The sequence below is a fragment of the Aythya fuligula genome, chromosome 4 (assembly GCF_009819795.1).
Source record: "Aythya fuligula isolate bAytFul2 chromosome 4, bAytFul2.pri, whole genome shotgun sequence".
Taxonomy (NCBI): domain Eukaryota; kingdom Metazoa; phylum Chordata; class Aves; order Anseriformes; family Anatidae; genus Aythya; species Aythya fuligula.
The window spans coordinates 27,099,670-27,127,090 of record NC_045562.1 but is presented as its reverse complement, the minus strand read 5'-3'; the positions used below and the strand labels follow the sequence as shown (position 1 = coordinate 27,127,090).

General features: G+C 34.7%; 1 protein-coding gene across 2 annotated transcripts in view; it reads right to left on the bottom strand.

Annotated features, from left to right (window-relative positions):
* Positions 1-1,799: 1,799 nt before the first annotated feature.
* Positions 1,800-27,421, bottom strand: part of SPOCK3 (SPARC (osteonectin), cwcv and kazal like domains proteoglycan 3) — a 193,186-nt gene continuing 167,564 nt past the window's right edge. For both annotated transcript variants that reach the window (XM_032186078.1, XM_032186079.1), the window contains 5 exons: positions 22,597-22,716; positions 11,229-11,450; positions 4,489-4,551; positions 3,134-3,271; positions 1,800-2,166 (listed from right to left, as the gene is read on the bottom strand). In XM_032186078.1, coding sequence (XP_032041969.1) covers positions 1,994-2,166; positions 3,134-3,271; positions 4,489-4,551; positions 11,229-11,450; positions 22,597-22,716 — 716 coding nt within the window. In that variant the 3' untranslated portion in view covers positions 1,800-1,993. The remainder of the gene's footprint in view (positions 2,167-3,133; positions 3,272-4,488; positions 4,552-11,228; positions 11,451-22,596; positions 22,717-27,421) is intronic.

Below are 27,421 nucleotides of genomic sequence, written 5' to 3'. Positions count from 1 at the left end.
TATATATCAGTTAATTTCAGCCATAAGAAACTGTCCCATTGTATCAGAATGGTAAACTCTTAACTACTTTTATTTAAGAAAATAATACAACTATGCCCCACAAATTATGAATTAGTTTGAAAGGAAGTATGTCTCCCTTCACTATGTAATGAAGACAATGTCACAGAAGTACATAACAAATGTACAGGAAAATACAGAAAAATAAATTTTCCTTATGGGTTTTGCCTTAATCCAAAATTACTTACTGGAAATAAAATATTGATAAATGGCTTTAATACAAACAAATACACATTTTTGTAGGTGAAATGTAACTGAAGCATGAATTCTTCCTGTTTCAAAATTTCAGACCTTGTAAAAAGTCAAAATGATGGGCTATGCTGGCAGAAAGTTGGTTACAAGAGTCTTTATTTTGCAAACTATACAGAAACAGTAAAAAAGAAAATGCATTATACTTTTCAATATTACATAGAATAAACATTAAATTTAGTATTTAATGTGTAGAAATTAATTCAAATAAACTGATTTTCCCTCTAATTAATGATGGGAAACCAATGATCCAGTTTTGAAATTATACAACCTGTAGTATTACATTATACAGGTCATGTCAACTTTATTGTGGAAATGTCCTGGTTTCAGTTAGAACAGAAAAGCAATAGATATGATATGAATGAAGATGGTGGAATCCCAGAATGTCTACACAGTTAATTAACATGCTAACATAAATACAGTGATTAAAGAAATTTTCTCTACAGTCAAATCTTAAGTGCTACTCTACACAATAATTATAATCTAGTCCACGTGGTATAACAATATAACATAACAATAGAAAAAAAAAAATCCATTTTCTTCATTCCAGCAGCAGTACCTATACTGGTATTAATTTGGTAACTGGGTGTGCTTAGCTATTTGCCTAACATCCTATACTGGTATGCATGCTAAAACCTCTCTATCTCTATTTTGCAAGGCACCTTTACAATACGTTCTCTAAGTTTCTGCACTAGTAACAGAAAACAACATGAATTTAGATAAAGATGCAAAACTATTTCCTGAATTAAGAAAATAAAAAGTATAGTTATACACTTCTTAAAAACTATGCTGGGGGCAAGTGTCAGTACTCTGACTTACAGTCATGTGTAAAGGTGATACAATTTTAAGCATTTTTTCCCCATGTAAAATACTTTATAGTAATCTGATTAGAGAGAAATACAGAGAAACAACAGTGGGCGAAGTGATGTTTGAGTAAATAACAATAAAGTCTACATGACTTTGACATGAAAGAAAGAAAAAAAAAAATGAAGGAAGGATAAGAAAATGTTAGATTTACAGAGTTGGTGCTTGTCCATGCTACTGCTTTAGAAAAACCCTTTCAATAACCTAGCCACTTCATATAAAAAACAAACAAACAAACAAACAAACAAAAAAACAAACCTACAAATGCAAACACAAACAAGGACTTTGCTTCATTTTTCCCTTCTGTTAATTTTTCTCCATACCTTTGGTTGATTAAAGGCTGGTAAGACGCTACTTGTGCACCGGAGTTTTTCTACAATAATACATTTTGATGTATTAAACAGGCAATTTGCAAAGCCTGCAGGACCTGACGAAAGTAAAGTTAAGTTACATTATTTGTCCTGAAGAGGACACACAATTCCAAGTACGGGCAAATAACTTTTCACATAAGTTTTAAAAAGACTGGTTGTTTTTATAGCATGTTTTGCACATTTATATGTTCAGTAGCACAGAACATTTCCTTCTTCTGACTACATTTCCATTGCATTTTCTTCAGCGCAAAGGCATTTAAAAACTCAAAAGCACAAAATATTTCTTATTTAAACAAAAAAAAAATCTATGACTCCAGCTGCAATGTTTGAAATAATCATACAAAATATACACATTTGTTAGAATCCTTTTGATCTTGAAGAGCAAAGGGCTTTTATGAAATGTAATCTTGTGAATTTTAGAAAGGAACAATTCATTGACCCTCCTAATATAATCAAATATATCCATCATGATCATCGTCATCATCTACATCATCATCTCCTTCGTCTTCATCATCATCTTCAATTTCATCTTCATCATTCATTATTTCGTCTTCATCATCTTCACCATCTGTCCAGTCATGGAAATCACCAGAGGCAAAATCACCTGAAGTCTCTAAATCAATGGCTAAAAAGGTATGATAGTTATACAAAAGACACAAAATACACTAAATTATTGCTAATACAATATATATCATATTTATAGTGTAATATGTAAAAGATACAGAAGAAAATTTAATTTCAAGAAAATTACTTATTTTAAACTAAACATTGAACTTAAACAACATCAATAATCTTTTGTCTTAAAAGAAACCCACTTCAGTAGGGATGAATTTTTCAATGTTAAGAAAAGGAGATGAATTTTATGGGTTTGTGGAACTATAATTAGTGCCAGGAAACACTGAAAGAGATTTAAGACCAACTTACAGTTCACAATAAGGACTAGTACACCATTCAGTTTCTACATATTATCTTTAAGTATCTAGAACTGTACATTTATTCAGAAAGTATCCTGGATTAGATGGAAAATTGGCCTGAAAGGTACGCCAAATACTGCGTTAAATCTACCCTATGTTTCAGGCTATGTTCTTCTGTTGCAAAAGAAAGGAAAACGAGTAATGCAAAGAAAAATATTTTATTGCCATTTTTGATGTCTGGGACATAAAATAATGGTGACATGGGAGTTCCTGGAAGTTATAGGGCATTGGAAGGGAAAAGCAAGGGAAGACTTGGTGTGCTAGGAACTTTTGGCAATTCCTTCAAACAAACTGAAAAAAATGTCAAATTGAATTAACTAGCATACTGATTACCCAAAGGGATTTCATCAAGCATTCTTGGACTTGTATAATGCTACTCTAGATAATTAGTTTTCCCTAGGTTTATATACACTATGCCAAGCCCATATATGAGGTCTATTAATAGCTGACACAGTAATATGAGTTGCAAAAAATAATGAAGTAATAAAAATCACAGATTATATTTACATAAAATTAATGTAGTTGCATCCCATGCTTGTTCTTACTGAAGAAATGTAGCTTGGTTGGAAATCAAAGTAATACCTTTAAACCAAAGTCCATGCGAAGTTCATAACTTACCACATTCTGCTGCACCATTCGTTCTGGATCCTGTTACCTCATTGCCATATCTGTCAACACACCAACACTGCCCTACACTTCCATGGCACTGACTTGGTTTGTAATACCCATCTTCATCACATACAGGGATATATTGCCCTGCGATATATAAATATTGAATAAGAATATTAATAACTGCCCCTTGACCAATGTAACAATCATAACAGAAAATAACTACCTTTTGCTATTTCCTCATTCCAGATTCTGCCCTGACTGGTTTACAAGTGACAGATAGAAGCCTTGGACTACCTTCAAGAAAAAGAGTGGACAATCTTCCTTAAAATTTTTCATTGATCCTCTGATACACCTTCCTTACTCCTTGAATGTCTTAGTTGAGATCTTTGCCGCATGCTGGGGAAAGGGACGTAGCTCACAACTCTGAATGGGATATTCTATAATCAGTGGAGTGCAAAGAACTCTGAATAACAAGGATTAGGCTTCCCAGACTAACAAACTAACTGCTACTAGGCTTAGTAGCTTTTTTTTTTTTTTAATTTTATATATATATATATATATATATATATATGTAATAACCAGTTAAGTTACCCACTAATATTTATTCCACCACAGAAGATAAATGTAGTGTAACACAGCAATTTTCTCAACAATAAATGTGAAAAAAAAAAAAGTAAATTTGCATTTTATAGACACAATACCTACGCAAATTAGACTCCAAGCTAAAATGGCACCAACAGTACTAGAGACACAATCATGAACTTATTTAGTGAGGCAGTGACTTTCCTAAGGCTGAGTCCATGGTTCCTCATTTGAAAGGAACAGAAACTTTTTGAAAGAAACAAAATTTAGACAAACGACAATGTACAAAACATAAATCTGAAAATATTTTGAAGTGCACAGTTATTGTTTGAAACCATCCTTAGCAGAAATACAGTTTTGATTACTTTGGGACAAGCATTTTATTGCAGCTTTCATACAGTTGAAAAGGCTAAAATGAAGATTTACCCTACATTTTAGTAATATTAATACAGCATAAACTGATTCACAACAAAGATTTAAATTACTTAAAGAATATTACAGGTAAAGATCAGTAGACATACTAATTTAGGAGTGCCTTAGACTGTCCCCTCTGTAACTGTAAAAACGTACCTTCTATTAGGATAATAGAACAGACATAATATCTTTTGGTAGGTAAGGTAATAAAACCAAGTTTAATAGCTTTCAAAAACTTCATAAATTTTGTTGCTAGAATTTACTGCGGTCTATCTTTGTTGGATTAATATTGATTTTACGTTGCTGTTTCACTAGGGTTATTTATGTAAGCAATAAAACCTTCAAAAGAATGATCTATGGCTCACCTAGGATCTTCTTTCCTCCTTGCTGCTTCTGAATGTTGCTGAGTTCTGTCTGGCAAGGTGGGTCTAAAATGACATAAAAAATGTTGATCAGATTACACTGTATCTAGGAAGGAAAACACATGATGAGGTTTTCATGGTTTGCTATGTTCTAAGGTCTGTTAACTGCTGATCTTAAGAGAGGTACAGATCCTGCACTAGTAGTCACAACCTAAACTCTGAAAGAAAAGAATTATTCCAGCTTGTTACAACTCCAAAATTATGAAACAGATCACCATCGTGGATTTGTGCAGAAGGCCACTCCCAGTTAACTCATCTGTAATTGTAATCTGGTTACTAGTCTGGAGGACTAGTCTGCTAGACTGAAATAGTAACTCTATCATCCCCTGCTTGATCAGTCTACAGAGATCTAAGCATGACTTTGAAGCTTGCCTCAAGTATTGGTTTGAAGTGGGATGGCTCTTTCAATTCTTTCCCTTTTGTCTTTGTTAGAAGTTATGTTCAAGTTTTGTACTTCACATATTATACTAATAAAATAAGAATTTCTCCACTTAAATTTACAAGACTGTGGTTTTATTGCAGTAATTAAAGACAGAACCCCTGAGGTCCAAAGCCCTACGTTCTGCAAAGTTTAAAACTGACCAGACTTCAGATGTCTGTAAGATGTAGAAGTTATTAAAATTCAGTTTTCCATTGTTCAGAGCTATAGCTTATTTAAATTCTGAATAATTTAATTTTCTACTCTGCATAAAAGCAAGTCTGACTATATCTCATGAATGGGAAAGAAATATATACATCTTTGAACACTAATACAGTGTACTACATTAGAATGAGAGATGCTTTTGTGGTAACAGTCTGAATCAAAAGTAATACTATTCACATGTGTCTTTAACTTACACTGTTCCCAGACAACATTCTGATAACAACTCACTAAAAACTCACATGCTATGAATATTGAATTCATTTTTCCATTTTAGCAGACCAGTTCTTTAGAATACATCTTTGCTATGCAAGTAACTCAAGGTTGCCTTCTGAAACTACTTTTGTCCATGTACACAGGAAAAAACTACGTTACTTTACGTTACTAGGGATCAATAAGATTGGCGTAGCTTATTGACTAAGCACACACTTAGACCAGAAATCAGTCACTATGTAGTGTAATGCAAAAAACTCACTTGAGAGGTAAAAGTTCAAATCAGCCTTTCCTGAATTCTTCTAAAGGAAAACATCATTTAGTCAAATGAGAAAGAATTTAGGATGTAGCTGGGACAAGCACAGGATGCACAAAGAAGTTCAGGAATGGCAAGAATACATTATAAAACCTGAGGATATTTTTCTTGTGGGAATGCTCAAACACTACAAATAAGTAGAGTAACTATGGATCAAAATATATTTCTAGTGAACACAGAGCCTCTTGGTTGGCATAGCCTAGATATACCAATAGGCCTTTGGTTTTATTCATGAGCTCTTATCTAACTAGATAAACAGAAATTGGAACACAGTAATAACACCTCACTGAAAACAGGCTGTTAATTTCTTTTGGCTTTATGTTTTAAATGCTACAGCTCATACATTTAAAGACATAAAAGTTTAGAGTGCCCTCAACACTAGTAGACTTGCTTTTCACATTAAATCTATAATTATTGTTTTTAGAGCTAAGGCAAAATATTGTTCACAGGAGCCTTAGTGCCAGAATAAAATTAAAGGAATGTCTTTCCAGATAATAAGGAAATTTTCTGTGCATCCCCTTCAAAACAACTAGTACCTGGCATTGTTAGGTGGGTATTGTGTTTTCACTCTTTGAGTATCTGCTGGAGTTATATAAAGTTATACGTTTCTTAGCGTAAGAAGTACTTTGATGATGACCACACTCACTATTATGACAGAAATGTTCAGCACCTTTCAAAACAAAGGGTTCTGTCTTTCCTGATATTTAAAGAGTTAAGATTTTGATTGTGTTTAGTAATGTATTAGTTTTCCACACAGCTGTATTTACAATATTCTAACGACCAATTATTTCTCAAACAAAAAGTATTTCCAATTACTCTAAAATCAAATAATGGCAGTCATTCATGCACAGAAGTACCACAGGCTAGAAGGATCGAAGGATCTATCGAAGAAAATATGCTGAAGGAGAAGAACTGGTCTAGCAAGAAAAATACATGTATTTTGTTCTATGAAAAAAAAATAATCTTGATTTAGAAACAGAGTTGCATTTATGAGCACTATTATTTACATGAAAAAATGATGGTCTATGCCTAAACAAAATCCTGTATTTTCAGCTATAAATCTTTGTTGCTATAATTAGAAACAGGAACACCACTAATCAAATGGTATCAATGCAACATGAGAAAGTTACTTAACTAAAATTCTTCACAGAGTCTTTGAGATTCACATTTAAGTTTTGCTTCTCACAATAAAAGCGGCAAAAAATTCTTAACAATGCTTAATGAGAAAGTGGCATGATGAAAGCTCAACCAATTCCTTTTGATCCATAGCATATAATTTTTCATCTCTCCCCAAATGATAATTTGTATTTTCCAGTCAGTTCCTGATTTTCCAAAAAAAAAAAAATAAAAATAAAGATGTGATTTTCCAAAATCAGGAACTGATTGGGATTTTTTTTTTTGAACTTCAATACAAAGGCAGCATCACTGGATAACCTTTAAAGGAGGTAAGGAGACTTATTCTGTACAAAAATGATTGTTATTGTCTCCCTTGAGACTGAAACGATCCTGACATCAGAAAAATCTTTCTGATAATCTGAATAAGAGACCCAATCATCTCCATCTTTAATTCTACTTAAACAAATCTGGCAGGAGTTATATTTCTGACATTATCACTGCATTGTTATGAGTGATTCATGAACCATTTAACAGCCATCCGCAGTTCTTCAGTGCTTGAAGCACTGATGCACACCAGAGCATCCCACGTTATTAATACTGGCCCTTAAGAAATCAATATTCAGTTGTGTCAAGAGGTGATGCAAGGCTTGTATGATTAAGCTTTGGTTTACCAAAAAGAGGCACATTAAGAGAGCAACGGGAGTAAAACTGGTAGATTTGACAAAGAGTATCTGGAATTTTTAAGAGAAATGCCTCAAGGAATTGGTACTCACAATGTGGGTCTGCAGCTTTCACAGATGCACCATCTTATTAAATTACAAAACAGTGATTTTCCATCTATCAAGTAGATAATATTTGGCAGATCCCCTAGTTTTTGACGTATGTTCTACTGCAGATAAGGCTGCCATGTTATGTCTTGCCTCTGCTCAGTGTCAAGTATTTATAATTGTTCTAGGACAATGGAGGTTCTAGTTATAGGGATTTAAAGCAGTCAATACTGCACTTCAGTAAATCTTCCTGGGAACTTCAGTTATGTAGCAAGACACATTACACCTTTAGAACCATCTATAATCATATTTAATGCCCTGTGGTCTCAAGAGACTGATGTAACAAATACAAATCACAATAATTATCATTATTCTGCAAGAATAAAAAACTAGAAAAACTAGTTTCAAAGTCATTAAGTTGTCTTTCATCCCTGATAGACAGAAAAACCTATAGGAAAAAGGTATCCAGAGAAATGCTAGATTAACAGATACATGCAGAGGCCTGCAGTAAAGAGATGCTTATGTTCTAAGCATTAATATTCCTGGTAAAATTGGGTACTCTCCTACTATATTTTCAAGCAGTGAGGCAAGAAAAACAAGGCTGTAATAATGATTAAGTACTGACAGAAAGAAATTCAACCTACAAAAAGGCCAACAGAGAAAGTGCCTCAGCATTTAGATAAGCACTGAAGTGTTAAGCTAGCATCGAAGACCTAAGAAAATAAGTTCTGAAGCACTTGCACAATTTGTAGGTGGAACTAGAGGGCAACACGGACCAAATCATACAGGAAGACAGCAGAGCACTGGCAAAGTGCAAATTCTGAAGTATTGCAGAAATGCATTATAGTGTCTTGGATATACCTCAGAAATGCTAAACTACACTTAGAGAAGAAGGCCAAGAAAAAATGCAATGAGCACCACTGAGACCTAAGTAAGAATTTAAGCATCAGTCAAGGTGCAACTGTTGCTACTGGGAGATTTTTTGAGCAAGACAGATGTGATTTTACTATTTTAAGAAATTGCTTGTATTGACGAGAAGTTGGGAGTAATGTGCAGTAAGGGTCTAGTATACTCTTAACTCATTACAAGAAACCTAAAGCAAAAAGAAAGAATGAAGAGATCAAATAATTGTCTGGTACTGACAGTATTGATCTGGTAAGCTAAAACTAAAGAGTAAGAGGTCTTTTCAGATGACGACTTCAGCAAATAAAAAACGTATTTTAAAAATAGCATAATAGAATTTATATCCCCCTATTATATATATTGTTGATTAAAACTTTGTATTCACTTTGAACCTGGTTAATTAACAGCATTTCTAGTAAAACTGTGTATCTGCTGAGAAAACACCTACAAAGTTTGATGAATACAGATAGCTGTCTACATGACCAGAAGCTTTTTTTTAATATCAACTTATTTTAGTATACATCAGAAAGAATTTCTATAATTTCTATACCTAGCCACTTTGTGATTTACAGCAAAGGTCTTGTTAAAGACCTTATTTAGATTATTCAATTAAGTAAAAGCCAAATATGAAGATATTAAAAGATTTAGCAGAATGCTACAATTATGATTAGAGAATTCAGTGGGTCACACATACTAGGAAGTTTGACAGTTGTGCAAGAAGTTTGACAGTTATGCAAGAAAACAAGAAATAACAAAAGAAGACTATAAGCATTTTCTCTCTTTACACCTTCAAAAATAAAAATAAAATAAAATAAAATAAAATAAAATAAAATAAAATAAAATAAAATAAAATAAAATAAAATTAAATTAAATTAAAAGATTTTGTTGACAGTGTTCATTCAGAGGGATGGAGGCTCATGTTTAATGTGCAAAGACTACCAGGACTTGGCAACGAATAAGATTTCACTTTATTTACAACATTGATGATACTTTTTCACTACACACCCAGCCACGCTGTGGTTTCAAAAGTTATCTAATCTGTTTTATATCAGCACCATATTACAATATGATGGGCAAGATGGAGGAAACAAGAGAGAAGCAAGGAAAAGCTTGACAATTTTGGATTCTGCAATGTGGAGAGTTGGTGTCACTCGTAGCATTGTTCCTTTTTTTTTTAGCTGCTGGAGTACCATTAACATAATCCAGTAGTGTTTAGATCAGGCTTTATACCATCATCAGATTGCAGCAGTACACTTGAGAAGGTATTTTAGACAAGAAAAGAATGTAAAATTAGTTGAAGCTAATTTATGGAAGTGTTTTCTTAAAATCCTGGATATACTACACACATTGCAGAGATCAGGTAGAACAGCCAACTGGTATTAGAACCCTGGTCTGTATTAAACATTTTATGTGCTGTACTTTCTTTGACTATTGACAAGAGCTATGTTGTCCTCCAAAGAAAAAGGGTGTTTATAAGGCTGAAATGATTGTGGGCTGTTTTTGTTTGTTTGTTTTAAAAAGACAACCAAACAAAACACATTATGTTCTTTACTTTAAAAACAAATTTGCTTGGATAATGTTTTATTGACTAATTCTGGTAGCTGTACACTGCTTATAAAAATGAAAGCCAAAATATTGTGCTACTATAAAACAATGGAGGTGCGTTGAAAGATTAAATGTTAACTTTTTAAAAGCAAAATTACCACATAAAAGAAGGCAGTTAGTATATACCTAGGGAAGTACAGATTTATTTTTGTTCAGATTTACAGATGGTGTAGCATGATAAAAATCTTTATTTCCACAGAAATCAGAGACAAACCATAAATATTGAGTGATAACGGGGATTTATTGTGAAAGTTTTAATGTCACAAGTGAGATTCAAAAAATTAGATTAAAATTTTCAAATAGACTGAGCTGATTTTGAAACTTACTACCAAATCAGTCTTATCACCTCTACTGAGTATCAGAAGAACTTTGGTCCTGATTTATTCCTTTGAAAATCTCTCTCATGTTAGTAAGAAAAATTGACAATTCTGTCTAGTTTCAGCCAACATTTGATGAGGAAATTCTTTAATTCATTACTACTAGTTTGAATATATAATTAATGGTATGACTCACCTAGATCTAAAATTGGTATATGATCCTCAGAAAAATAATGCTTATATGTTTTGTTAATTTGTTTAACTGAATCATGTCAGGACATTTGCTGGAGATTCATCCAGGCAGAAAAACTCAAGTAGTTTTAGGTCTAAATGACCAATTTTTTTTATCATAATGTTAATTCAGTTATTTTAATAGGTTTACAAAATAGAACATTAAGATGCCCTATTTTAGGGATAAAAAGGCTTATTTTACAACATAAGCAAAGTAGATAGGCAAAAAAATAACATAAAAGTAATGTTGTTCTTTATTTTGATCTCCTTCCTCTGCATACTTACTGAAAGTTGGCATGAAAAACAATATTGCTGTAAAAGCTTTAGCCACTGTTTTACACTTTATTTAGAATCTCTGATTTTCGAGGTAGCTTTTCATTTAACTTGTGTTTTTTGTTTGTTTGTTTTTTACTTCTTGTTAGGTATTCAAAGTAGATCATAAACCTTTACAAAGATTCATTATACATCATTTAAAAGCTTGTAGTTCACTGTAATAATCTTACTGTGTTAAGAAAAAGATAGAGCACTATTAAAAGATCAGTCACATACATATGCAGGTTGTTCCCATCTTTTACCTTGCTGTCTTTGGAAGCAGTAGCACCACTCATTGTTAGATATCAAAGTGTCCTTGTATGTGTCACAAGAATTGAAGAATGCCCTTGTGCATGGTTCATTCTTGTCAAGGTAAATACTTCCAAGTTCTGACTGGTCCAACAACAGGTCATAGTTTGTATCAAGCCTATTAAACATCCAGCCAAGGGAGTCTTTGCAAATTGGCAAAATGCTGGTATCAAATCCTAGGAGGCAAAAAAATAAAAAAAATTAAAAAGCAGATAACAGGAAAGACAAAGCATGTGCTGAGCTCAGCCACCATAGAAGAATGCTGTATCATGGAAATTGCTTCAGTGGTACATAGTTAGAGTACATAGGCAGTGCACGCTATTGAAATACTGTGTATAAATTATATGTCAGCTTTATTAAAAAAAAATCATTAAATTAACCTGCTTAAAATTAATTTTACTATCAGTCTCCAAGCATTTAGAAATACGAGTCTTCTTGTCAAACATTATGCCTATAGCACACATATTATGTACAGTACTAAATGATCCACTATGATTTTCTGGAAAATAATTATGTTGAGGAAATTTAGTGATATTATAAATCAGGAGAGTGGAGCGACACTTAAGTGGCTTGCAATGTATACAGAACTAAGAAAAGAATGAATCCCAAGTAACTCACTGGACTCCACCTTTTTCTTCCTTTTATCTTTACCTGATGTACTGCACATCTCAGGAGACCATGGACAAGGTGACCAATAAGAGCTGCCTCCTGCCAGTATCAGATCTACTGAAACAGCTTGCATTTTCCTTAAATTGTTCCTTGGTAAATGGACCAAGAGGAACAGGCTGAATTAATTATCCCTGTAGGCAGATCTCAGATCTCATGTCCTGCACCAACTGTAAAGTACAAGCAGACTTGTATATGGACATGGAAGGGAAATTCATAAACTGCCAGGTCTCTCACACATGCAGATAAAACCGTATGTAAAACACACATTTTTTTCCTGTTCATGTGCCACAGATCCTACGATGGGCTTATGGTGCATGTGGACAAGCAGTTGAATATATATCCTAATACAGAACAAGATTTAGCGCTTACTGAATACTACTAATACAACTAAAATACTGAATATTACTCTACTAGAATAGGTTTCCAGCTAAAATGAGCAGTTAAAAAATGAGACACATGATTATGGCTGTAGAAAAGTTGACATGAGAGTTCCAATTAGTACATATGAATTCCCAGCTTCTACTACTGTTAAAATCAAGCCTGCTTTTCTTAGTCTTAGTTCTAAGACAACCACATAAACTCCCTGTCCCCAGGAATCCTAAATTAACGATGCCTTTTGCTTAAGTTAATCTTGCTCCCTGTTGCATATATTATTTATGCTTGACAGGAGGAAAAAAAAAAATCCCTTAAAGAATCCCTTCAGTATTGATCTTTTTGATGTGTTTACCACAATGTAAAAACACTGTCAAGCATTCAACCAAAGCTCACTAAACAAAACAAATTATTTTCGTGTGGATTATGAAGAGCAGAGACAGATGGGACCAGGATGAATGGATATGGTCATAATAGCACATGTGTTTTTCACCTTTATCTGTAAAAGACATTGAAATTATTTAACAAGTGTTTCTGATTTGAAAAATCCTGGAAGGTTCCTCCACCTTAAAACATTTTTTCTAAGGATGAATGTTCAGTATAACATCAATTACCTCTAAGGCTCTGTTCCTGAAGGCCTCTTAACACTTCTCAGGTACTTTGCTTTCCTCTGCTAGTCATGCTTTCAGCTACAGATCATCCACCATTCAGAAAGGGTTTGATATCAAACATACTCTTTTCTATCCTGGCTTTTGTGTACCTGTATGAAGGGAGGAATTATTGTTGTGCTCACAAAATTTTTCAGATTTTGGAATTCTAGCCAGCTCACCAAACTTTAAGACAAGTTGCAGAAAAAGAGCAACCATGAGGAGAAGACAGATTTTTTTGAATAAATGGAAGCTAGAATGGAAGGTAAGACAAAAGCCACTTCAAACATGCATTCAGGGATGGATCTTGTGGATGAAAGTAGATAATTGCACAGAAGAGCATATCAGCATGTGGAATTTTAAGTGTGGGTTTACTGAAAGAGGTAGCACTTTCTAGCTTGAGACGCAGTATTTGTGGTCCTTGTTGGAAGTGCTCAAATCCTTGAGTATGTTGTCTTCTATGATACTAGAAGCTGGTGTTATATGTTTAATAAATTCTTCCAAGGAAAACAACAACAAGTGAACACTCTGCTTATTTTATCTATATTTGTCTGGTTCAAATTTTGCCCTAAGAAGAATACATTGATCAGAAGCACAGTGAAGGACCACTGAACATTTCAAAGGTTTCATGCAACACTAAATTATAGTTGGAATGATACTGTATGTCTGCATAATAGTTTATTCATGACTTTTTTCTTGATTTTATAAATTAGCATTATCTATTGATTGAAATTCATTTTCTATTCTCATTCCACAAGATTTTATCTTTTCTACATAGGTTTTAGACTTTAACAAAGTGTCTTGTAGAGATGTCTCACTGGATTTACAACAAAATTTCATATAATAACCTTCTTGTGTTAGTTACAACTCTGAAAAATAAAGTTTACTCATATTAAAGCTGTGATAACCTATCCATTAAATAGTATCATGTACTGGAAGCATTGTGGTTTACAGGGTCTAGCTTTCTACCAAATAACTGTATCATGTAATCACTTAAAAAACTGATCATGCTTTACCTTGAAAGTAGTGTTTTGTTTTGTTTAATTGAAAGTTGTTGTTTTTAAATTGTTTATCTTCTGTGGTATTTACAAACATTTAGTGTTTTAAATAGAGAAAATAGCATCTCTGCTTTTATTTTGCGAAGTGAAACAAGACAAACTTTCTTGACCGTCAATCACTGCAGCGTAGTGAAGGAAGTCAGAAATCTAGGTCGAATATTATATTAGGTGAAATAAGTAAAAATTGGTAAAGTACTACAGAGGTAGGCCTGTCACATGTTCACAGAGACAAAAATGACCCTTGTTTGACTTAAAACGGCATTGTCCACCTACTCCAGAATGGTGAAAACACACGAAGGTCATTATCCTGAGTTCCATGTTCATAGTACCCACTGTTAAGAGATTACTGTGTTGAAGTCAAGTTTTTGGTTCAGCCTTTGAGAACCTTTAAGTAATTGGCCAAACTTAGGATAATCATAATGACTTTCTTCCTCAACTATAATATTGAGAAATTAACACACCTCTCACTCTTGAAGGTGATATACTTGAGAAAAAGAGTTAGCAGAGCCCTTAAATACATATCTAGAGCTAAACATCTGCTGACATGTTTTGACACCATTTCCTTCCAGTACCTAAACAGGGACTACAAGAAAGCAGAAGAGGGACTCTTTGTCAGGGACTGTACTATCAGGACAAGGAGTGATGGTTTTAAACTAAAAGAGAATAGATTTAGATTAGATACTAGGAAGACATTATTTACTCTGAGGGTGGTAAGGCACTAGAACAGGTTGCCCAGAGAAGCTGTGGACGCCCCACCCTTGGAGATGCTCAAGGCCAGGTTGGATAGGGCTTTGAGCAATCTGGTCTGGTGGGAGATGTCCCTGCCCTTGGCAGTGGGGGTGGAATTAGATGATCTTTAAGGTCCCTTCCAACCCAAACCATTCTATGATTCTATGACATGAGAGACATTATCACCGGGTGACCCAGAACTCAGAAATTAATTGCCCCAAATCATAGACAACATGTATTATCACTTGAGAGCCAACTAGAATACTGTTCTTATGCATTTTTCACAGTTGTGACACAAAGCAAAATGAAAGTGAAGGGGAAGAGTTAATACAATAAAAGGATAACAGTTAATTCCTGTTGATGTTAAGTACCACGACATCACACTGAGGAGAGCAAAATTGCTGCTCAGATATCTGAATTAGGGGAAATATTTTTTTCTCTCTCATTTTATCTGCTTATGTGAAATCTATTTCCATATATGCTAATGAAGTGGGCTTTTATGCAGCTATTTCTGAACGTTGTCGAAACTCGGTGAAAGTGAACAGAAGTATTAAGGGTTTAGCTGAATTTCACCTAATGCATATACTGCAAGAGAACTTGATTTAGAAAATGTGAAGTATCAGCATAAGCTTCCTTCATCAGCCAAAACAGTCCAAGGGAAATATTATTGAGAAACCCACTCCTCATCCATGGCTTCCATATTAGCATTCAAAACATTACATCAAAAGCAATCGAGAGAAGTGTTCCTATGCTTCTGATTATTTTTCAGGGGAGAATTTCAACTCTTAGTAAACATAATATGCTTTTCAAGGTAAAAATATTGTTTGCCTGGTTATTACACTCATAATTAATACATCTTTGTGTACATTGAGGAAAATAGATTTTGTCATTGTTTACGTGGAAATTGAAATAGCATATATACATATGGGTCACACACTGTATTATGTAAAAATTATTTATACAATATACAAGAGAAGTAAATAGTGTGAGCCTTTCTGCTATCAGCTCACTGTAGAGCATAATGAAAGGCACTGACAAATCACATGTGAATAAACACACGTGCACTCTATGCTAGAGTACAAACTGCCATCTAGATCATGGCCTTTCCTTGTTCAGCTTGCAAGTTGCATAGAAAAAAGGTGTTGCACTTGTGATGGATTTGTCTACCATCTTGGTTATTGGAAAACTTTCAGCTAACAAAATCTCACAGCTGAGGCCTACAATGCAAAAGCTGGGAAAAAATTTTCTTTCCCAATGTAGTTTTATCAGGACAGACTAGAGCTAGAAGGACTAAGCTTTGGGGATGATTAAACAGATGTGAATGCTTTCTGTCACATTTGCTGCTCATTGAAATGCTGATCTAGCTGAGAGTCATCCAGCTCCATATTAGCCCAAGAGATAGCATGAGGCATAGTACTCTGTCACCTCACTGTGATTACACAGATAGGAGTAGAGCAAGTAATGCAAAACATGGGGAAAGTACCAAAAGTCTTATGATATACATAGGAAAACTGACTCTCATTTTGCATCAAATTGTGGATGGGAAAGAAATAGAGCACAGCTGCAAAGTCCGTTAAACATTTGTGAAAGGTTGCATCCTGAAGTCTCTCCTTCTCCAGGGGGAAAAACAAACAAACAAACAAAAAAACGACGTTACTAGTTTGGTAACAGGTTGACATCATGGATTAAATGTATTCTGTGGAACCTCATATCAGGCGGGCCATTTTATTAATGAAGTGATTGTTAAGGAAAAGACATTTGAGAAGGGAGAATTAAAATAAAATGCTACAAATAAGCATCTATGGATGTTTCATTGTGTACAAAAGACAGAGTTGAAACAAATGTCAGCCAACAATACAAGTTTAGTTCATTCAAATTCTTAATTTAGGTGAAGGTGGATGAATTTAAAAATCCTGCTCATATGTACTTCTGAGTATGCTAACCTGAAAATTCAGATAGTCATTAGAAGAACCTATTCCTTCCAGAAAAGGTGACTGCAGCTCAGATAGTATGATTCAGTCTGCCAGCCTCTAAAACTTTCCAGTAGAGGATATTGGACACTGTCTGAGATATTCTCTGAAAGAAGCCAAATTCTCAGTAAGTCAGGATTTTCAAGACATTAAAAATGATGTTTAAAACTACACCTTTTTATCTCTTAATTCAGTGACTGTATGGGAGACTACAGAGAGCAGTAAGCAATGTTTTACTGTTCTGTTTACCAGTTCAGTCTGTACATTGGGGTTTCTATATATGCTTCAGTAAAGACAACCAGGGAAATGTAATTTATCTCTGTATAATGTCAGCTATATCATGTCTCTTCTTAAATCAGGAACTTCAGATCATCAGAACGAAGTAAAAACCTCCAAGTAATATCTGAAATTATTGATTTTATTTACACTTTTCTATACAGAATTAGTCTTTTCTTGCTTTGATCTTATATGGATATTTGACAATTCCAGTGTAATAGTATCTCTCCATACTAATTTTAGACAAGCCATTTGCAAGTAATGTTCTTTCACACTTATATTTTTTCTATTATTTACAAAATTATTAGTGTATTTGAATCCAAATAATCATACTATTACCAAGCCATAAGAAGATTTTTTATTATCAGTAGCCTCTGGTCCTTCATCTCTTAACACAAGGAACACAAGTATTCTTCAGAAATAGACTGCCTGTTAACAGAAATACTTATGGGACTTATGGTATTTTTGTGCTTTGCATTTGATGAATTAATTCCCTAGAGTTTTATCACACAAAATTAGTAGAGAAATAGAGTAATTATTTTAAATCTTTAAATAGATGAGTAAAATCTCACCTATTTTTTCAACTCTTTATTTTCTCATCCACAAGGGAATAATAATGGGGGTACTATTGTAGAATGGGGGTGAAGTATTATTTCCCTTTTGTGTCATCTAGATAGGCCATAAATGGGTTGAAGACAAGATTTAAGGTTTTATATAGCATTTGTAATAATGATCTTTCTAGAGACATATACTCTGAATTCACCTGAGCACAAAAGGGATCTTGGAAATAAAGTGTTATTAATTATTAGAAATATAATAGTTTCCATAACTAGTAAGATTCAGACAAAAAAAAAACGTGTCAGTTAAAAAACCTGTGTAACTTGGTAAAAACACAATATAGGCACCTTATATTTTTAACTTGATATCAGAATATTGATGCCTCTAACAGAACATCAACTTAAATACTATTGTTTGGGCTGTTTAGAAATACCAGTCATGATTGTAACCATAAATGAGGAGCATTTAATAGGTGAAACAACTCTGAACTGTACTAGCAAGGCACAACCAACTTCCACTGTATCTACCTAGGGCAGAAGGACTGAGTCTTTTAATAAATACCGTTCCAAGTGCCACCAGAGAGACTGAAACAGGAAGAAAAATAAATGCAAACAGACAACCAGAAAGGATGTCACAAATTGCTTTTTAAAATGCAGAATGGTTTGTCAGCAAGGAAGAAACTACGACAAGAATAAAAGGTAGCCTGGGAGAAAGGGTGCTATGACAGATTTTTAAATCCCCATCGGGAATGAATAAGTCCAGGGTTCTGCTGGAATGATTAGGACTCTGAAATCATTAGGAAGTTGCATTCATGTATCTTTTCGTTGTAGTTATTCTGCTGTATAGATCTTTAAGATTCATATGCTAATACATAATTAAGAAGTTCTTTGCAGTTGTTTCTAGTCCAAGCTGTCACACAACCCTAAAAGAGGGGGTGGACTCCGTTTAATCTTGATACACTTAAAAATTAAGATACCTGCTGTTATGGACCCACTAAGACTTTGGAGACCGACTTTTGCGGGACTTTATTAGGGATACTCCTTCAGAGTTAGCTCTTGACAAACAACTGTAAGAATTTATTAATGGTATTAGAAATGATATTACCATGCTGAATGATTATCATTCTTTTTTCATCTTTCTTTGTGATTTTACAGGGACATAGAGATCCAGTATTTTCTTCTAAACCACAGAAATGTAGTTAATTATAGTATCTTTTGCTGCCTCAAAATGAGGACCTTTCAAGTTCAGAAATGTACAGAAAACAGAAAAAATACAAAGTTGCATTAGCCAAACCAGTTTTTAAACATTTTTATATCACTAAATCAAAAAATGTAATACCAATTGAAGTACCAATATTTTACCACGAAATTCAAACCCTTTCTGCCTACTGAAGGACTGTCAGTTTGCAGTAGACTGTCAAATTAATTAGATCAAGTAAGTATGGGCCAACTATAAAATTGAGTAAATATCAAGCAAATAGGATCCTTTATATTTGAAAATATTTGTTTCAGAATTAGATATTAGCAATTTGAGTAACTGATCATAGTACTGAAAAACTACACTCTGAATTGTCATTGTTCAGATATCTTTGTGAAACTCTGCAATTTTGTCCAAAAGAAGAAAATATAAGGCAATCTGAACACCTAACATGAAAACATTTTCTTAAATTTGATTTGGCTCATTTTAGTAAAAAGAAAATAAACATGCCGAAGACTATCATCACAACTCCACATTTCCAACCTAGCATTCCTATAACAATTACCAAACTTTTCAACGTTCTTATAACAATGCTATCTCTGTTTTAAGGTTGATGAGGTATAATTCCTTGAAACAGAAAGCCAAATTTAAAACCAGCTTTGTCTTGAATTAATATTTTGTACTACATTCTAGATACTTGTGATTGAGTTCTGGTATGATGTTACAAGTGTTAGTCAAATATTTCTGACAGTACCATGTTCACAGGGAGTTTAAATACTGTAGTGCAACACAAACAGACTTTTCCACACCTTTTATTTCCTTACCTGTCAAATAAAAAGAGCCCTGAAAAGACTATTCTTAGCCATCCAAATCAATCATTTTTGCCTCTCAAAAAATCGGAAGGGTGGGATCCAGTTTAAATTGTTGCTAAATTTCAGTTACCTCCTAAACCATGTGTGAATTCTTTACAATGTCAAGGGAGAAAAAATCACAACTATGAAGGCTTCCCAAAAGGAAATTCGAAAAACTGGGCCAGAAACTTTTTTTTCCCTCAATTGCAATAATTGTATTTGAAGATAAGATCCTCTTCTAAAGGGTTTTAAAGGCAAATAAATCTCTCTAATTGCCTTAGAAAGATTCCATTATAAGATCAAGTCAGGTACAAAAGATCCCCACAGACACTAACATTTTGAATTGGATCATGATGTTTGCTACAGAAGTGAATAGTCAAAGACTTCCCAGACCAAAGTTTTATGCAATTGATCAACCTGTTTTAAACACATCCAGGTATCTTACAACTGCTTTGATCTACATAATCTAAGCACATGGTTATTATTTTCTGCATTGAAGATAATGTTCTTTGTTCATAAACATGAACATTTAGGATGTACTAGACAAAATCTACATTAGGTAAAAAACATTCAATCTTACCACTTAACTTCGAAAACAAACCAACCAGTCTGAACATGCAACAGATTCCTAGGTCAAAAACTTCACAAGGTCCAAAAATGTAAAGGGCTCATACTTTTAGAGTCACACCTATTAAAAGTCTTAGATCTTCAGTCTAAATACAGTCCATAATTTCTATTATAAAATAAAAATTAGCAGACAAATCATAAAACAAATGTAAGTACAAAATGTACAGGTACATAAAAGTACTTGATGCTAAAGCTGAGTTTTAATTGAGTGATGAGATAACATTAGCTATATTATTAGATACTTTTTTTTTTTATTACTACACTGTAAAAGCTTATTTAATGAGCTTTACAGTTTGTATTTCTGTTGATTTCATTACTGCATGAGAAGAACAACACATGGCACACAAGTTATGTGCACCAACCAGAACATAAACTGGAAATATATTTTCTTAATGTTTTTCTCAAGATCAAGAAAAAGTATCATACCTATATTACTACCTAACATTCTTGCATTAGCACCATACTTCAGAAAGAGTTTTTTCTCAGTGGTAAGAGAAGTAATTCCCAGATAAGACAGAATCATCTTTAATTCATTGTGTTTTAAAGAATTATAATTTTATCATGAAAAAAATCACAAAAAGAAATGATGATTCCAATTAAAACAACTAAATGAACATGGTGGGGTGTGGGGGGGGGGAAGGAGGGTGCTAGCTACGAATATCAATCAGGCAAAAGCTAAAATGTCTCAAACACTGAAAAGGTTAATAATGAAGGTATTAAAGTAATCAGCCAGTGTTGGCCATATTCTGTGAAATTTGTTCTCTGCAGGAATTCATAGTTTGCTCTTCATGTGAATGTAAGGTAGAGTTTTAAGACTTACAAAATCTAACTTGACTCTCCTCCAGTAGGTTGTCACTCTTTAAACTAATATTGCACATTTTAAATAAATTTGCTATTTTAAATTGTGGTGGTTTTACTCAGGTGGGCAGCCGAGCTCCACCACAACCGCTCTCTCACTCCCCCCTCTCCTCAAAGAGGAAGGGGGAGAAAATACAACACAGAGAACTCGAGGTTTGAGGTGAGAAAGGTTTAATTAAAGGGAAATGGAATGGGGAGAAAAAAAAAAGAAACAAAAACAATAAATCCATGCAGAAGTACAGAGAGAGGGAAAAAAAAAAATATTCTCTACTTCCCATCAACGAGCGATGTTCGGCCACGTCCCGGGAAGCAGGGCCTCAAAACACGTAGTGGTTGTTCAGAAGGAACAGCCCCCTCCCCCACGAGAGCCCCCCCTTTTATTGCTGAGTGTGACATCAGGTGTTATGGAATATCACTTTGGTTGGTTTAGGTCAGCTGCCCTGGCAATGTCCCCTCCCCAACACTTGCCCACCCCCAGCCTGCTGGCTCCTGGGGGCTTGGAAGGAGTCCTGATGCTGTGCCAGCACTATGCAGCAATAGACGCAACACTGAAGTGATATCAGTGCTGTTCTAGCTACAAGTGCAGAGCACAGCACTGTGTGGGCTGCTGCAGGGAAAAGGTGACTCCAGCTCAGACAGACCCAACACATAAATAAATTTGATAATTGTATTTTAAAACTTTAGAAAACGTTTTTACAAACTTTACTGATTTCTACAATAAAATGTCTTTTACATTTTTTAATGTAAAAGACATTTTACATTATTTTACAATATGTAAAATGTATTTTACATATTTGTGATGTTTAAAAATAAATTATTGCCCCTACTGTTTCAAATTCATTAGCACTCCTTAGTCTTTTCCAATTCGAAGTACATCTTTGAAAATTGCTTTTTACATACAAGCTTCTTTTTTGTGTGTTTTTCAGTACGAGTACTTACAGTGACATCAACTAGCAATCATGGGTCACACATAATTAGAGCTCCTGTACATTATTTCTTATTGCTAGCTATTCTGCAACTCACTTTTCTCTATGAAAAAGTTGCTCAAAACCCCTACTTGTTTCTTTTCCTTTTTCTCCTCATACAGCAGCTAATTACCAAGTACATGTCCACTGTCACTTTTCACAGAATCATCTAGGTTGGAAGAAACCTCCAAGATCACCGAGTCCAACCTCTGATCTAACACTAACAAGTCCTCCACTAAACCATATCACTAAGCTTTAGCCCATTCCCCCTTGTTTTCTCACATACATAAAGGTTTAAATGATAGCTTTGTGACTGGTAGCTGCCACATATTTTCTATGAGTCTTGCCAAACAGCTTTGAAAGTTTAAAGTTAACATCATATATCCTTACTAAGCCACATGGGTTGGCTTCATAAATACAAAATTAACCTTAGGAAAGCACAAAGGTATGGCCTCTTTAAAACATACATAGGTAAGGCAAGTATTAGCAACAGTATGGAAAAGTTTCAAAGGGATCACCAAATAACATAAGTAGAAATCACTTACTTGTTCTTTCAGGCCTCTGAATAATCCTAACCTTCTTATTCTGAATTCCACTTTCATGAAGCGCCTTAAACCAGTCTCTCAACCTGTTTGCAACCTCCCTGAATTCGATGTCACTGCATACTGGAAAACAAAATGCAAAATGTTAAATGTTTTTCCCCTGAGTGCCAAATACAACTTTACAAATTATGCTTCAAAAATGTAGCACATGTAAAATAATATAAACATGCTTGATCCACAGTTTGCTTTTCTTCATAAAATTTACTTTCATTACTTAGGTAGGCCTTCAAAGCCCATCGGGGATCCTCAGAAATAAAATTATGATGTATAATGCAATTAAGGTATATATAAATTAACAAAATCCCTTTTAAACTACTGCAAACAACAAGTTCTAGTACAGATATTTTCACATCCTGCTGTAGAAGAGGTTGCATGACAGAGAGTCCCAGGACAGTCTTTTAGAGGTTCATTGTTATGTTTATTGAGGCAACAGTACAGTCAGCCCTACCAAAACACACTGGAGATTTAGACAGATAATGCAGGAACACCCTACTTGATTCCCTACACTGGAATGTGAAAAGAGTAAACAGGGTAGACAGATAAAGTCCAGATAAAGTACTTCAAAAACATACTGAAAGGTTATTTGATTGAATGCAGTTTTGCAAGCCAAGGATCACGAGCACATAACTGTAAAAGGCAACAGTGTGACACATTGGTGATCAAAAGGATGGCTTTGACCAGAAACAGCAAAAGTAGAAAAAGCACACAAAATTGAAGAGACTATCTGTAGCATCAAGAGCTACAGATAGGTAACAGACTGGCTGAAGTGTTGTACAGTACTGTTAGTTAGTACTGAGGCCAGCAGAAGAGACATGTAGTAGAGCTGTGCAGAGACAAAGCGTACTAAGCTGCTGGAGAAGATGGGAAAGAGAAGGTATGTTTGGAAATATCCATTCCAGAAATCTGTTTTCCCATATCAGGTGTTTGAGAGAAGCTGGGAGAAGATGAGAGAAGTCATAGGACCTGGAAGACTGCAAAAGCAGCAGGAAGGCAACTAGCAAAAAGGCACTGGATGAATTGCTTCCCTAGGTAACAAAATACCTCCACCGGCTCTTGGCAACAGGTGCAATTTCCAAATGATATCAGCATAAAAGTGCCCCAGGGGAGGTTCAGACTAGGACACTGGGAAAAATATTTTTACTGTGAGTGTGCTAAAACAGTGGAACAGGCTTCCCAGTGAGGTGGTTGATGCCCCATGCCTGTCAGTGTTCAGAGGCATTTGGATAATGCCCTTAGTAACATGTCTTAATCTTTGCTTAGCCCTTAAGTAGTCAGGCAGTTGGACTAGACAATCTTTGAAGGTCCCTTCTAACTTAACTGTTCTATTCTATAGTCTATATTCTAAAACAGGATCATTTTCCGAGTCTGCTAGTAACTGACTAAGCTACAACCTGAGTAGCTTGTAACCTCACAGAATCACAGAATTTCTAGGTTGGAAGAGACCTCAAGATCATCGAGTCCAACCTCCGACCTAACGCTAGCAGTCCCCACTAAACCATATCCCTAAGCTCTACATCTAAACGTCTTTTGAAGACTTCCAGGGATGGTGACTCCACCACTTCCCTGGGCAGCCTGTTCCAATGCCTCACAACCCTTTCAGTAAAGAAGTTCTTCCTAACATCTAACCTAAAACTCCCCTGGCTCAACTTAAGCCCATTCCCCCTCGTCCTGTCACCAGGCACGTGGAAGAACAGACCAACCCCCACCTCGCTACAGCCTCCCTTGAGGTACCTATAGAGAGCGATAAGGTCGCCCCTGAGCCTCCTCTTCTCCAGGCTGAACAAGCCCAGCTCCCTCAGCCGCTCCTCGTAGGACTTGTTCTCCAAGCCCCTCACCAGCTTTGTCGCCCTTCTCTGCACCCGCTCAAGCACCTCGATGTCCTTCTTGTAGTGAGGGGCCCGAAACTGAACACAGTACTCGAGGTGCGGCCTCACCAGAGCTGAGTACAGGGGGACGATCACCTCCCTAGCCCTGCTGGTCACACTGTTCCTGATACAAGCCAGGATGCCGTTGGCCTTCTTGGCCACCTGAGCACACTGCTGGCTCATATTCAGCCGACTATCCACCATCACTAAGGCAGCACAAGTTCACAGCAGTGCTCTTGGAAATAAATCTCTAGTTCAACTTGCTTTACCTTTATTATATAGCAATCTATAATGTTTGGTGATACTGCCTTCAGCACACTTTATTAAACTGAACACTGTGAAACACCTATTTTTATTTGAGTAAGATTGAAACATGTCATTATGTCAACAACTGTCAATGCCTTTAAAACAGCAGGCATCCCTGCACTTGTTTATTCATCCTTTGCTTAAAACATCTCTCTTAGGACTTCAATTCTCTCCATGAAAGACTTAGATGGAATATATACATACATTTGCATATATTGCAAATATATGAACAAACTGACATTTTATTTAAACCCGTATTGTGCTTTTTTCTTGTGTGCTGGAACCATTTTTTTTTCTTCAGATAATTCAATCGAGAACTGAGAAAAAAATTGTTAACGACCCACAGGCATACATATTCAAAATTGTCATTTGAACTGTGACAACCAGATGAAAGTGGTCTCCTGAGCCAAGACTCCACATCATAATTCAAACTCGTGGGACTTCTACACTTGCTACAACAACGACACCTTCCCTTACCACTCTTGCACCAGCTGATAGGCTAACATAAAGAATCTGACATTAACTTGGAACACCCTGCCCCTTTTTAATTTCCCCTCTCATGACAGGAGAAGTGACATAATGTTGTTTTCTTCTCTAACTACCCTCCCTGGATTTAACAGAAAGACTTTTACAATTGAATCAAAGGGTTTGGAATAAAGCATAATCATTAGGAGTATCTAGCCTGCTATTTAACAACTTCCATTTATCTACTCTGCACAATGCTGTGTAACAATACCACAAATCCCAGAAACAGGACAGCTACATTAGTGTGGTGCACCGACCTGGCTTTTTTCATCTTCGTCTAACTTGTCCATGTGCAGTGCTGTGTTGATTAACCTCTGATTCTGAGTTGTCCTACTCAGAGGCAGCATATGAGCATGTTTTTCACAACTCTCTCTCACACACGCACACACATATATGCATATATACACATGAGAGAGTGCCAGGTATAAGTAAAAGCCCAGATTGAACAATATTAAAAGAAAATAGCACATGACAATTGCATGATGGAGAGAATGTATGAATCCTCCATTTTGTAGAAGCAGATAAATGACACGCTGAAGATAACCATCTCCTAAACTCATTAAGCAGTAATAAAAGCAAATAGTGTTTCTTTAATGACTATGCATAAGAATATGATGTATCCATCATCTGTTACTAGCCACTGCCATGTACAATATGACCTAAAATGTAATTTTCTGTGTTTTTGTGAATTATATTCCTTTCAAACTGGAATGTGCATACAGCACATTTTGGGCATCACAAACATCCCATATCAGATCTCAGATTAGGGGCATTCTTCCAACTTCAACTTCTAATAACCTTTTTCCCAAACTTTGGTTGATGCTTTAAATTATGGTTTCTAGATCAAAACAAAGATCGAGAAAACTATCGCATTTTTTGGTTAATTTTAATTATTTTGATAACTTTACTATGGGAATAGATCATCTTCAAAAATCAAGGCAATGCAAAACATGTTGATTATAACTGTCATTTGCCTATTTTACACCCCATAGCTACTCAAGTGCTGGAGTCAGCTCTCAAACACGGCAGGTAATTACATTTACTGTATTACCAATTTAAATGCACAGTGAATTTTCAGCTCATGACACTTCTAATATGTCAAGTAAAAGCAGATGTCTTCTGTATGTGAAATATACATGAGAAATGCAGCAGAATTACACTGATCTGCACACTTAATAATTTACATGGACAAACAGTGTTCTCATCAAGGATTTAAAGCATGGTTTTAGAACAACAGCTGATATTTCAATATTTGAGTATCACATTTTTTTTTAATCAAAGAACTTTCATTTCATTTGCTAACATCCCAGAAGAAGATTTAAACAGTAGAACCAGCTAGCAAATTAGAATTTTTGCCATGAAAATTTCTATCAATTCCAAAGGATGCTTAAAATATGTTAAAATTTTAAGTAAGTTAAATAACCACTAATCAATCATGACATTTTACTTTGACTCAAGAGTCAAAGTAATCCATTGGATTTATTTTTTTTTCTCATTTTCCCTCCTTTCCCTCTCCCCCTTTCTCTATTTTGGAATTTTCCATTGAGAAATTAAATTTCAGGTTTCAGTATACTTCCTGTTTTTCAGAACACTTTTCAAGATCTAGCTATGCTAACACTAAAATAGCAGCAGAAGAAAATTAAGAATGTATTTCTCATTTTATGATGCCTGTTAGGTGGTTTTGGTGGAATTACTTAAGGTTAATTCACTATATTTGCCAGTATTCATTCACTTTCATGGTTACTCCTGCATATGATCCTCTCTAAATATTCTATTATGTTATATTTATTATGCTTCAATATTTTTTATATATATATATATATATATATATATATATATATATATATATTATTTTCATAAGATGTATATATGTAGTGCTTACAGGGAAAAAAGGCCAATACTATCCTATAATGAGAATTAAAAGATTAAAAAAAAAAAAAAAAAGAGAGAGACCTTATCAGAACATGATATTTTATACTGGAAAATGATGGAACAGAAAACAAATTTACATGAGTACGTAAGGAACACATAGAATTGATGCAATCAGAACAGATGAGGTTGGAGGGGATAGC